This window comes from Haliotis rubra, unplaced genomic scaffold (assembly GCF_003918875.1).
Source record: "Haliotis rubra isolate DU_JTF1 unplaced genomic scaffold, ASM391887v1 Scf156, whole genome shotgun sequence".
Classification (NCBI taxonomy): Eukaryota; Metazoa; Mollusca; class Gastropoda; order Lepetellida; family Haliotidae; genus Haliotis; species Haliotis rubra.
This window is the reverse complement of record NW_025765514.1, coordinates 426765-440296: the sequence shown is the minus strand read 5'-3', so window position 1 is coordinate 440296 and position 13532 is coordinate 426765. Positions and strand designations below refer to the sequence as shown.

Below are 13532 nucleotides of genomic sequence, written 5' to 3'. Positions count from 1 at the left end.
CTCTTTGCGTTTGGAACCGTATTGTGGTGCCTGACGGTTCCTGACTTTAATGTGCTTTGGCATTGGGTTCCTGACCCTGGGACTCTGGGCTCGAATCGGTACAAACGTACTAGAATCTATTGCTAGAAGTACTTGATTTTTCTATAGAAAGGTGGCGATACGATATATGCCGTGTTTTGGTTCATAAATATTTGTGTTGCCCATTATTTACTATTGATAGGTGGGAACGCGGCGATTCAGGTTGATTCATCGAGGATGAATCTGACATCTTAGTTTCGATTTTCAGTAACCATTATCGCTATTTCAATTCGATATTTGCATATCTGACCATTATTTCCAGACACTTGACTTTTGAAAAGTTTACTTTATTAACGTTTGCCGGTTCTTGACGCGGGTGAGCGATAAGGAATGTTTAAACTTATCGCCATTTTGGTAAAAGTTTATCATTCCTGATTTTCTATAGAATATGAGATAAACTTTCAGTGATTCATCAGCAACAGCCAAAACTATGATTAATAAATCTGATGTTTTACTTAAATAAAAGTCGAATCGAAAATGATCGAATCGATGGTCAATATCGAAATCGAATCGAATCAGGTCTGGGTGAATCGTTGCAATATATATGGCTAAAATCTTTTCATTTTTGTACTGTTTTTGTTCTCGTTGACCTGGTGAGAATGTTTTAAAAGTATGTTATATTATTATAAAGATATAGGTATATCTCTAATCATCGTGAATTTGGATTTGTTGACTTTGACCTGCTTGTGTTTGGCGGCTCGTTCTTTACGGTGCGGCTATTGAATCGAACATATCATTGATTGTATTGGTATTATCATGTTGAAGTGCAAATGATTACGTAGTCCATGTTTGGTAACAACGTAGTTGACCATATTCGATACCAGCGGTGATGGAGAACACAGTTTAATGTTCCACCTCGGCGCACTAGAACTCTTGTGTTGAATGACTTCTTGGTGATATAGTCAAAACTACAACCACCTCACTTTGTACCGTGGCAGAATCATCCTGCGCTTGAAAAGCCAGATGGTATTTTTGTTGCTGGGGCATGCGTTAGAATCAGCGAACGATTACAATGTAACGTATTTACGCCAAAAGATTTAAAGATTGACATTTTGCGAGGTTAGCTACTAATAAAGATCCTCTAGATTACTATACTCGCTGACAAGATCCGTCTAATATTTTACACTGATTCAAGGGGAGACAGACACGCGTATACATGATTGTTGTGACGTCACGGTTTGTAATCATCGCGTCACAAATAAATTCTCCTGGAACTCAGCGAAGATTCGTATCAAACAGGCCGAAGTAATATACCCGCCAGACGAAGCTGTACACAAAAGAGTTGAAATACGCATGAACGCATTCATTCGCCAATGACCAAATTTGGTGGTGAAGTATATGGTAAATTGTCTTTGTAATGGAATGATGGGTATGCGATTTTGCGTGCCACTGTATCCAGTAATCATGGCGAAGGACGCCAGGAATGAGCTACCACCCATTGGCAAGTGGGGGGAATCAGACGCTGGAACTTTCGGCGTGACGAACGAACGTTTCAGTCACCTGGCGAAGCGTACGCAATAATAAATTAAACATTCGTTAAACCCTATAAATACCAAACCAGCTGCCGCGCATTGTTTGATCTTTCCGTTATTTACCGTATTCGCAGGATCATGTTCGCCAGCAAGAGGCAACTCCAACTCAGAAATGACAGAGATGGAACACCTCGATACAGGTGCGACACGCGGTAGGGGAAGCGGGTATAACTCGACCAGACATATTACCTGCGCCGCGGGGTGATTCGTTTGGCATCCGTACAATGGCAGATGTTGTCATGGTAGGTTGACCGGTTCATGGCGACTTTGTCACGGGCTAACTAACTTTAATGCTCGTAACATCATATGTATTATTCGGATATTTATATGGCGCACGCATATCCAGACAACTAGTGCATGCTCAAGGAACGGTATTATTCCCCTCGCTTTCGTTGCCGTTATTAAATCTCAGCGGCGCATCGTATCATCGATCACCAACCTGGGGTATGCAACTCTTGGAAAATACTCAGGCTTTGAGTTAGTAATGGTTTCCTCATATTAAGGGTACCATTTAAAACTGGAACGGACTTGGACGCATGAAATTCGCAGTAGCTGCATCCGAGGGTTATACGCGTTGCTGTACCACCAACTTCAGATTGTTTGCTGCATATTCGTAATGTGGCCACCATCTGGTGTATACCAAACGGTTGCGTGGGTTCGTTTAAGTGCACAGGGTTATTATGCACCACACTAGGGGTTTATTGACAAAGCACAAAATTCACATAAAGGTTGATCAAAGGTTTTACACCGATTACAGGTGAACTCGATCCCGGCACCTCAACCTCGAAGGATCCTTACCGTAACGTCAATCAACCACTTACCAGGTCATTGAACCAGGTACGTTTTCAACCGGTTCCGGTTTCGGAACGACGGTGAAGAAAAAAAAGTGGTTTAAGGTGCTTCTACCAACATATCATCGTATTCCAGGTATTATGGATATGGACACCTGGAAACTAAACTCATTACATTTTCGGGGGCGTATTAAAATCGCGGTGTTCATTCATTCGCTACAAGCGGCAGGCTTGGCATCAGTTATGCATGGGTGAATTCTGGCGAAATTGGCTACGTTTGATTCGACGACGCATTACGAGAACACTTACCTGGAGCTTCAGATTACTCGAAAACAAATGGGCTCGGCGGGAACCGGCAGGTGACGTTTCACCCATTTCTCGGCGATTATTAGATCACCCGGCTTTGTATACGAATTGAGTGAGTGAGTTTGGTTTCGCGCGCACAACGATGTTTAAGCAGCAACATCACGGCAGGGGACACAGAAATGGGCTTCGCGTGAACATGTAGGGTTGAACCCGGGTCTTCAACGTGATGAAACCAACGCGCCATTTGGGCTACCCGCGCCTCGCAATGTACCGATCTTCAATATTGTCGACTGGCGGCAATATTCGGGTCCATCGAATGAACGATTCCGGCTGATTTATTACCGCAAAAATACAAAAACAATCAAAGTTCAATTAATTTAACACGTCATCCATCAGGTGCTTTTACGCCATATGCTATTGCTGACATTTGGAATAAAGTTTGGGAAAAGCGTTTCGTTTATAAGACCCTCTGCTGATACAACCGCCGGCACGGAACAAACTCAGTTTATGCACATTTCTCTTCCGTATACTTCACAGATCCAGTTGAACTTCCAATTGCAAACAGGACTGGATTTACAGAGCAGGAACAGCGGTGTGAAGGAGATTTTACGGCCGCTGCTGTTGAATTACTGAGCTGCATTTACAAAAATTCGTACTTTCAGTAGGAAGATATCCAGCTGTCGTGAACGATAGAACTTACCGTGGATCCAGGGCCACAATCGCACCTCCATTTCTATCAACGTGCATTTGTACCGAGAAAACCAAAAATTGGAAGTGGCGGATCAGAATTTGATCTGATGGCGACCACATTGGCTGGAGGTTGCGCGAAGAGATTATCTACCAGTGGTATTACAATGGTATTTCTCTCGGTCGGGACTACCAGGGCGGTGGGTAGCCAATTCCATTTAAAAGCGTTCACGGCAAAGTCACCGAGCAGGCCGGTTTAGATTCCCCATTGGGCACAATGTGAAATTTGGCTGCGGTATACCCATGGCATTCGCGCCGGGAATCTTCGCTTTTGAAAACGGCGAAAATGGCTTTAAATCACTCACTCAAGTACACTAGACTGCTACCGTATTTAAGACGAATGGGTGGGAATTGTTGATTCAAAACGTTGCTCATGCGGTTCTCTATTCCCCATACTGGGTGAATTGGCGAGCATAACCACCATCACCCCCTTCGCTTACGATAAAAGCGACGTTAAACTAGACTCACTCACTACAAGGCCAATTCCTTTAAAAGTGTCCCTTGTGTACTTATCGCGGAATGATTTTCCGGGAATAACAAACTTTGATATACTACCGAAGCAGCATTTTAGCGACAGGAAGAGACGAGCGTAACGTAACCGCTGGTTTCAGGTGTAGGTTTTGTATTTGGGTAAAGCCATTACAGTAATATTGTTTTGGGTATTCGGTAAAATATACTTATAGTACTTAGGCATTTAAAGATATATACTGGTACCCATATGACGTCTTTGTTAATAATCCCCAAAAGAGACATCAGCCAAATACAGTGATGAACCCTGAGTGAACATGAAGTTTTTATGCCACCAATTACGAAACATAGCAAAAGAAACAATAAGTGGTTGAAGAGCGCTATCAAAACTTCGCACGATGCTCAATGGCGACCTTCAGTAAACCAGGTCGAAACGGTAATCAAACTTAAATTCCTGCTTAACAAAATGAGGCTCCTAATGCCCTAGTTGCACAAAATTTCGTGAATGGAATTAACTCGTACTATTGATCACTGGATTGTCAGGTCCAGACTGGATTGCAGAGCCACCTTGATATAGCTGGAATATTGGTGAGTCCCTTCCATTCCATTCCTCCTTCTTCCACTATGGCTCCATTCTATTTCTCTTCCTATCCATCCATCTATTTCTCTTCTTCCATCCATATTCTGGTCTCCTTCCATTCCTTCCTTCCTTCCATTCCATTCACTTCTGTTCTCGTGTCATTCTATTCCTTCCTCCTTTATTTCCTCCATGCCTCCACTGTTCCATTCTATTTCTTTCCGTCCATTCCATTTCATACTTGTCCATTCCATTTCCTTTCCTTCCTTATTTCCACCTTTCCTTCCATGTTCCACTATCCATTCCTTCTCTTCAAGGCTCCATCCATTCTTTCTTCCTTCATTTCCTCCATGTCCATTCTTCCATGGAATCCTCCATATTTTCCTTTCTCCTTTCCTCCATTCCATATTTCCTCCATGTCCATGTCCTTCCTTCCATCCATTCCTGTCTTCCATGTCCATGCCTCCATATTCCTGTCCATTTCTTCCTTCCATATTTCCATATTTCTTTATTCAGTGTGGCCATTCCTTCTACCATATTTCCTTCTCCTGTCCATAAGTCTCTTCTTTGTGTGTCACTGTTCCATCCACTGTGTCTGTCCTTTCTATCTCTTCCACTGTCTATTCTTTCTGTCCTCCATGTCCTCAAGTCATTCCATTCCTGTTGGCTCCGTCCGTGTCTTCCTTTCCGTTGTGTCTGTGCTCACAGTTCTCCATGCTCACCTCCACTTGTGCCTCCTGGGTTCTCCAGCCATCTCTTCCTGGTCTTGGCTTTCTTCCTCACCTCCTTGGTCCTTGTGTCCTGGGGCCAGCTCTTGTCTGTGTGGCCACAAGTGTTGTGTGTGTGTGTCTTCTCCATCTCCTGTGTGTCTGGGGTGCTGATCTGTTGGGGTTGTGGCTGTCTTCCACTGTCTCCACCACATTTCTTCTGTCCATCTCCACCACATTTTCTCCATCTCCACATGTCCACTTTTGTCTCCACTGCTCCTCCGTCTCTGACAGTCTCACGTTCCTTCTCCGTCTCTGTTTCGGCCCTGCATCTCACCTTGGGTTGCTCCTCCGTCCTCCTGGCTTCCATCTCCACCTTCTTCCACTGGGTTGTCTCCGTCTCTGTGGTCCACTGCACGTCTCCTGTCTCTGATCCTGTGTCCTTGTCCTCCGTCTCTGTGGTCCATCCTCTCCGTCTGTCTCTCCGTCTCTGTGTCTCAGTCCATGCATCCATGCCTGTCTCGTCTCTGATCCACGTCTCCTCCGTCTCCACGTCTCCTTCCATTCCACATCCACCTTTCCTGTCCTTGCTCTCCATCTCTCACAACAACCTGCCTGCACATCTCACTGCACATCTGCCTCTCACGGCTGCTCTCCATCACAACAACCCCTGCACATCTCACCACAGCTGTTTCTCCATCTCACAACAACCCCTGCACATCTCACCACAGGGCTGCTTCCCCATCTCACAACAACCCCTGCATGCACATCTCACCACAACAACCCCTTGCTGCTCTCCATCCTCACAACAACCCCTGCACATCTCACCACGGCTGCTCTCCATCCACAACAACTCCTTTCTGCCATCTGCACAAACAACCCTGCACATCTCACCACAGCTGCTCTCCATCCTCACAACAACCCTGCACATCTCACCACGGCTGCTCTCCATCTCACAACAACCCCCTGCACATCTCACCACGGCTGCTCTCCATCTCCACAACAACCCCTGCACATCTCACCACGGCTGCTCTCCATCTCACAACAACCCCTGCACATCTCACCACGGGCTGCCCTCCATCTCACAACAATGCCTGCACATCTCACTCACGGCTTCTCTCCATCCTCACAACAACCCCTGCACATCCTCACCACGGCTGCTCTCCATCTCACAACAATCCCTGCACATCTCGGCCACAGCTGCTCTCCATCTCACAACAACCCCTGCACATCTCACCACAGGTGCTCTCCATCTCACAACAACCCCTGCACATCTCACCACAGCTGCTCTCCTCTCACAACAACCCCTGCACATCTCACCACAGCTGCTCTCCATTTCCCACAACAACCCTGCACATCTCACCACAGCCCTTCATCCTTGATGTGCTTGATCTGGTCCTTGTACAGAATGCTGAGGATCTCTGCTCGCAGACCTTGTCTCCTTCAGCAATAGGCTCCACCAGCACAAAGTCTCCTGGATAATATTTATTGCATGACAGATAACTAGAATAATCATTCTCTTGTTATGTTCTACTGTAGTGGAATGAAATCATCAAATACTAATCAGTACTTACTGTTAGAAGAACATCTTTAGTTTTTAAAAATTGAATATCAATAATGAGCAAGTTTAAGCAATATTCCACCATTATCATGGCAGACACCACAAATAGACTTTAACACATTGTACCCAACATTGATGGAATCGGAACATCTGTCATCGGCATGACAAGCAACGATTTTCACAACTATGCCACATAAAGAGAAAAAACTCAAAACTTTTTCTCTGAATATGTAGGCAAATACTTTGTCTTTTTTTCTTCACAAGGATATAAATAACAAAATACAAAGTCATTAACTTATGATTATGATATAACTACAAAAACACCACAGATATGAGCATGAAATATTTCAATGGCAACAGGCCTTACAAGAACTCTGTCTTTTACCAAAGTCCAATCTGTTATAAGCTCACATAAAAGCATAAGGAATTACTGACAGATTCCTAGTCAGGAACTGAAACAAACTGATGAATGCAGGATCTGCTGATTATTTCTATGTTTGGAAACTGCTGATTATTTCTATGTTTGGAAACAGGAAATGGCCAGTCTGCAAACACCATTCTCCAACTGCTACATAACCCTGTTGATATTAACTGAACTCACCTCTCTTTATCCACACATTCTTTCTGAACCTGGTGGGCATACTGACAAGGTATCTGGTGCTTCCTGCTGTCTCTACTTCATGAAGGTTGTTGCCTCGACTGGCTGTAACCTGTGCATAGAAGAAGTAAACAACTTGTGATGACCATGGCTTCACCTCACACCCAATGCAGATACTAGCCTGTACACGGTCAGCAATGATGTACTCCATAAGCCAGGTTTAAATGCTTTATTACTCAGCTGCACTTTGGGATGTAAAATGTTTGCAACTGAATTTATGATATGATGATATGCATGAGAGATACATAAATAATGACCATCATATTGCAGTGTTGATAATGTCTAAGATGTGTAAAACAGGCTCAAAAGGTCTGTTTGGATTACTTAATGACAGTTAAGTATTGTCAGGATTATCAGGGGGCAAAAACAACCGACAGCCACTGTAACTCTTGACTGTCATGATTGATTTCAGAAAGAAGGTAGACTATAAACTAAAAACTAGAAACTACTAGGTGCTAAAATGGGTATTTTTGTTGCCCCACATTTCCACCGTGTGTGTTTGTCAGTTGTGGATAAATACTTATGAAATTTATAATTCTTTTCATTCTTGTTGGCACAGTTACTTGGCAATAACAGTAAATTTAGTAATTGGTATCCACAAACTGTGTCTACATAGTCAAGAATTATCTGGATTTTTAATCACTGATAACAATAATAACACTAGACTGTAGTGACTCATTTCAGAACGAATGTAGATTGAAACTAGTAAGTTGCAAGAACTGGATGCTAATCACCGTAGGTAAGTATATGACTTATATGAATAATATTAATAATATTGTAAATGGTGGAAAAGTATTGTTCGCTTCGAGTGTGAATTAGCTGTTAGTATGTCAATATGGAACTACTATGTTGGGACCGGCCCTGGCTACTTCTGTGGGGCCCCTTCTGTGTATGCAGAATGGTAGAAAATAGTAAGATAAGGTTTTAACATAGTCACTGGTACAAGTATGGAGAACTGAGGCCTGCTGCACTCCTGAACATGTGTTCCCCGATTTATGGCCCCACCACATCAACGGAATGATTGACAATGTCTGTAGTGAACTTGTGTGATGATGTGTGGAGTGATGATGTCTGTAGTGAACCTTAAAGATGTGTGAATGTTGAACATTTGAACAATTTATGAATATTTGATCACATATCAACACCTGGATGTATGATAACCACACTACATATTATCACTATTATTACTACATATTGATACAAATATAATAAAACATATAAAATATATTTTAGTTTGTATGTTCCTATTTAAATTTGATCTATGGTCCTTTTGACTGATACATATATGGCCCTTTTGACTTTTCTTTGGCCCTTTGACTACAACCCTTGGGGCCGACATATTTGTTATTGTGGATGTATTTTGTGTACATCTACGAATGGAAGTGGATAAACAGCACATCGCAGCCTTCTGTGGCTGACCGAGATTAAGCAACAGCTAAACTGAAACTGGTTTTGAGAACATTAGATACAGTCATCTATATACTGCCAGGCTAGGATATATTTGTGTCGAGCATATTAACCATAGTACTTGATCCAACAACGACCCCTGACACAACAGTCCTACTGCAGGTTTCCGAAACCTACCGATCGGCCTATAATAATACGGGATATTAAAAGCCATTCTGCCTATTTTGCTATAGGCTGAAAATTAATGACATAGATATTCAGTTTTAGTTTTTCAAAAAGGAAAATCTATGCAAAATTGTGTTCTTAATGAAACATCTTTTCCTGAACATGATATATATTTTCCATTTTGTCAAAAAAAATGTTTTCAAGCCGAGGAGGTCCATTAACTATTCATCTCTATGATCATATAAAACCATTTCGTGCGGAAATTAATAGTTTGAGAAATACTTGGAAAAATGTTCAAATATATTGGCCTATTACAGGCCGATCGGGTTTCCCCAGCCTGTACTGTACTAGCAATAATAGCCAATAATATTGCCTATGTGCGCCCTGAATTTGTCACCTACCCTGACGATCTCTTGGTCTCCTTCGGGAAGAACATAATCATTGAGAACCTCTTTCACGACATGCTTTCTCTTTGTAGCCTTGGACATTTCACACAAATCAGTATGTTAACGTGTGTTATGATGAAACCTCAAGCAAAACTGAAAGCACGTTGAAGCAGACTAAAACATTGCTCAACACATGGACAAGGGAAGTAATCCAACAACTTCCTGTCCAAAACGTGTATACCGCTAAACATATTTGTGGGCTTCAAATGAAACAGGTGAAATATAAATACATCAACTCAACTGCGGACATGTTGATGTTTTAAATGCGTAATTTTCATTATGGAAATACGGAATTATCACTGCTATGATATTGTTAATGTCTTACCGTGTCTCACAGATGAACAATACCGTATATGAACAGTCATCATGGCTTGAAAGTTGTCTGTCGGAGAGTTGACATTTCGTCCATTATATGCGATAACGTTCGCATCTGTTAAATTATTTATTTCATTTACCAATTACTCCCATCAAGACCAATGTCAGGCGGAGACGTTCCGTAGACTGGTGTGATTAGGGACCCTTCATAATTTATGGCTAGGGGGTGATGCTGATTTTAAATTTATTTTATGATATTTTTGTTTTGTTTTAGCTTTTGGTTTTTGTTTGTTTGTTTGTTTTGGTTTTTTTTTTGGGTGTGTTTTTTGGTTGGTGGTGGTGGTGGTTCTGGGAGAGGTCTTGGAGTCAGCAATAAAAATTATGGGAAGGGGGGATCATTGATCTTTTTTCATGATGTGCAAGGGGGGTCACTTACTTTGTACGTAAAGTTAAGGGGATAATTCACATTGTACATGCTTCTGCATACATATCTCACACACACACACACACACACACACACACACACACACACACACGTACACACACACACACCTTGCCATACATTATGAACGGTCCCTTACATAGTATGCACATTATAAGTAACATATCACATCATATGTATGTTTAATAAAACAATTTAATAGAAAATGATGTTACTTGTTGTAAGGAATATCGTCGTTTTCACAGACAATAGGCACAGGCAAAGTAATTCATTTGGTGGATTATCAAAATCTCGATTAAAGTTTTAAGGTCACATGCAACCAAAAAAATCAAACATAATTAAAACACAATTATCACTTCTTCATGACATATAATATGCATTGCTGATTATGAAAAAACAAATAAACAAAATTATAAGCGTATAATCGAAAATCAAAAGTGCAATATTTTGTACTTGGGTTTACCTCCCTCGAAACGAAGCAGCCGGGATACCGAACCCAGTCAGGGCGGGTGGGTGTGCACTCAAGTGTAACGGCTGGTTCATTAGCAGATGCCGCCTTCACGGCTCATTGTGTGTGTATATATAGAGATGTTGGGTTTTGTAAATGCATGCTCATTTTTGTGTATACCATTTTGCAATCAACAGACATCATAACATGTCATGTGTTCAAGTATCACACCTGCCTGTCTGTGTAATTACATAATGTGACAGAGACCGAACTCGGGCCATAAATCAATGCGTTTTGTTTATGGTGTATAGCCTGATTGGTGTTAAGTTTAAATTGCATGTGGTCAGTGATCGCAGTTGTGTATTGAATATTGGCATTAGCAGACAGGCAGGCAGACACACAGGTGTCAATAAAACAATACATTGAGTTTTGTCTGTGACAGCGACATATCTATATCACAGTTAGAAATTGTGTCAACGCTAAATAATGACATTGCTTTTAGTTTTAAGTATCGAACTGAGAAAGTGACTCGGTAAGAAGAACGTGTGGTGAAATAGACAAATGAAATTATATAAACAGTTTATTTACTGTCATAACATATAAAAAGCTCGCGCCTGTGAGATATCAACAAAACATTATGAAAATAGCTCACACCAAAGCCTTCACCAAAGTATTCACCAGACAGCCCGCTTCCAAGTTGCGCGAACCTATTTCACTGCGCACCTGCTATGAGCGCAGCCCAGCTGTTGAAACCCGTATTCCCCAGAAAAGTCTGGGGAAAATTAGTGAAACGTTTGAACTCCGATTTCGCGCGTTTTTTTTCATCGCGTTATTTTTCAACTTTATAAGTTGAATTTGCATTTTGACGCTTTGTTTCGGTAAGTCCATACCGAAAGGTATCAGAATCTGCAAAGTTGTGTTTTACGTTGCATGTGACCTTTAATATGGCATGACATTAAAGTATAAGGAGTGAGCTTACTGAGTCACGGAGGTAGGTTTAAAGGCGCTAAGAACAGTGCTCCAGTAATATCAGAGTAGGTAAGCGTACAGATGCAGGTCTTAACACGTGAAAACAAGGGTCATCGGTATGGGGCTGAAACCAAAAACCATAATCAGAGAAAATATCGGGTTTGAACACGCCACCATAGGTTACTTACTCGCCTAAGGGGAGACAACTCTGCGCATCGTATTGCCGAAACACATCTGCTGGATACAGATGTCCTTGTGTACACTTGAAGCACTGTATGTTTGAATTGGCGATAAAGGTATGACAGCCGTTACAGCTTACACATCTCAAGGCGGTGGGGTAGCCTAGTGGTTAAGGCGTTCGCTCGTCACGCCGAAGACCAGGGGTTCGATTCCCCACATGGGTACAAAGCCCATTTCTGTTGATTTACTTACAAATTTAAGTTTGGATTTCGCTTGTGTAATACAACTGGGTTCACTTTGAGTAGCACGCCACCTGAACACCTTGGATCTCGTATCGTTTGAGATACACGAGGACCAACGCGGCCTCAGGTCAGTGACCTGTACTGAAGAATGTAGTGTCACAGACAACAAGGTTGTATCCGCATGTAGACCGCCTCCGTGGTGTAGTGGTTAGAGCGTCCACCCGGAGAGCGGAAGGTCGCGGGTTCGATCCACGGCCGCGTCATACCAAAAGACGTTAAAATATGGTACTTGTTGGTCCCTGCCTGTTGCTCGGCATTAATGGGTACAACAAAGACTGGTCGGTTCGGAGTCAGTATAATGTGTCTGTGTGGGGTATTCATGCTTAACTGCGGCATGGTATCTCATGCAGTGAGCTAGCACTATAAAATCAGCTAAGTTTGGGTTAGTACAGGCAGCCACACATACACACGCATGAACGTCGTCATATGAGCGAAATATTCTTGACAACGCCGTTAAACCCCATTTCCAACTCATCTCACCTGTATCCGCATGGCCTATTTACTTATATGATATTCTTATAGATTAGATATTCTGCAAAAGGTCATGACATTTATACAGTGAACACCTATTAATCAGGACCTTTGCATTCCCTATGAAATTTTATTCGGATTAACGATTCAAGACCCCAGTGGCTCTGAACTCCTACACACAGGGGCGTGTCACGCTTAGAAACAGCGTTAGAAAGACATATATAGGTATATAGACCCTACCCTAGTACTATATAAATAGAACTGGGGTAGGGTCTATATACCTATATGTCAATAGTACTAGGGTAGGGTCTATATACCTACTAGTATATGTCTTTCTAACGCTGTTTCTAAGCGTGACACGCCCCTGTCCTCCTACACAGACCAACGTGGTTGTGACAGCGGAAATTGTCACTGCAGCTGTTACTGATCCATGGTAAGCATGTACTGGACATCCTTCCTGTATTTTAGGCACGTCATGATGTCGCACCATTCTTTGAAATTCTCTGAAAATGTCCCAATTGGTCGTTTTGTAGTTTAGCCTCACGCATCTTACATCTGTGTGCAGAGTTAGCAATGTCATTGAATGATCTCTGCGTGCCGGACATGGATGGATACATCATCACACTTCCGCCGTTGTGTCTGTCGATTTGAGGAAGACAGCCCAGTAATGATAATGGACGTGTCACAGGGCAGTACTACTGTTTAAGGATAACGACAAGGAGCGCCAAGAAACAAATTATACCATACCAGTTTTATAAATAAATAAAAATATCAACACAGATTTATGAAGGCTATGACTTTATCTTTCTGCTAAATTTAATACCTGTCCTCAGTCGTTCGATTTTACTGTTGTTGAATATTTTCGATATCAAAGAAAACTACTCATTCAAAGATTTCATCTCCCTGGATGGAATGCGACGGGACTCGAACTTGTGTTTAAACTCGTTCAGCGGGTGAGAAAA

General features: G+C 42.2%; 1 protein-coding gene across 1 annotated transcript; it reads right to left on the bottom strand.

Annotated features, from left to right (window-relative positions):
- Window positions 1–6565: 6565 nt before the first annotated feature.
- LOC124270924 (probable RNA-binding protein EIF1AD) lies at window positions 6566–9597 on the bottom strand. Its single transcript, XM_046705988.1, is given in 4 exon segments — window positions 6566–6634; window positions 6637–6680; window positions 7369–7477; window positions 9399–9597. Coding segments are annotated over 4 exon segments (309 nt in total). The 5' UTR covers window positions 9486–9597.
- Window positions 9598–13532: the final 3935 nt, after the last annotated feature.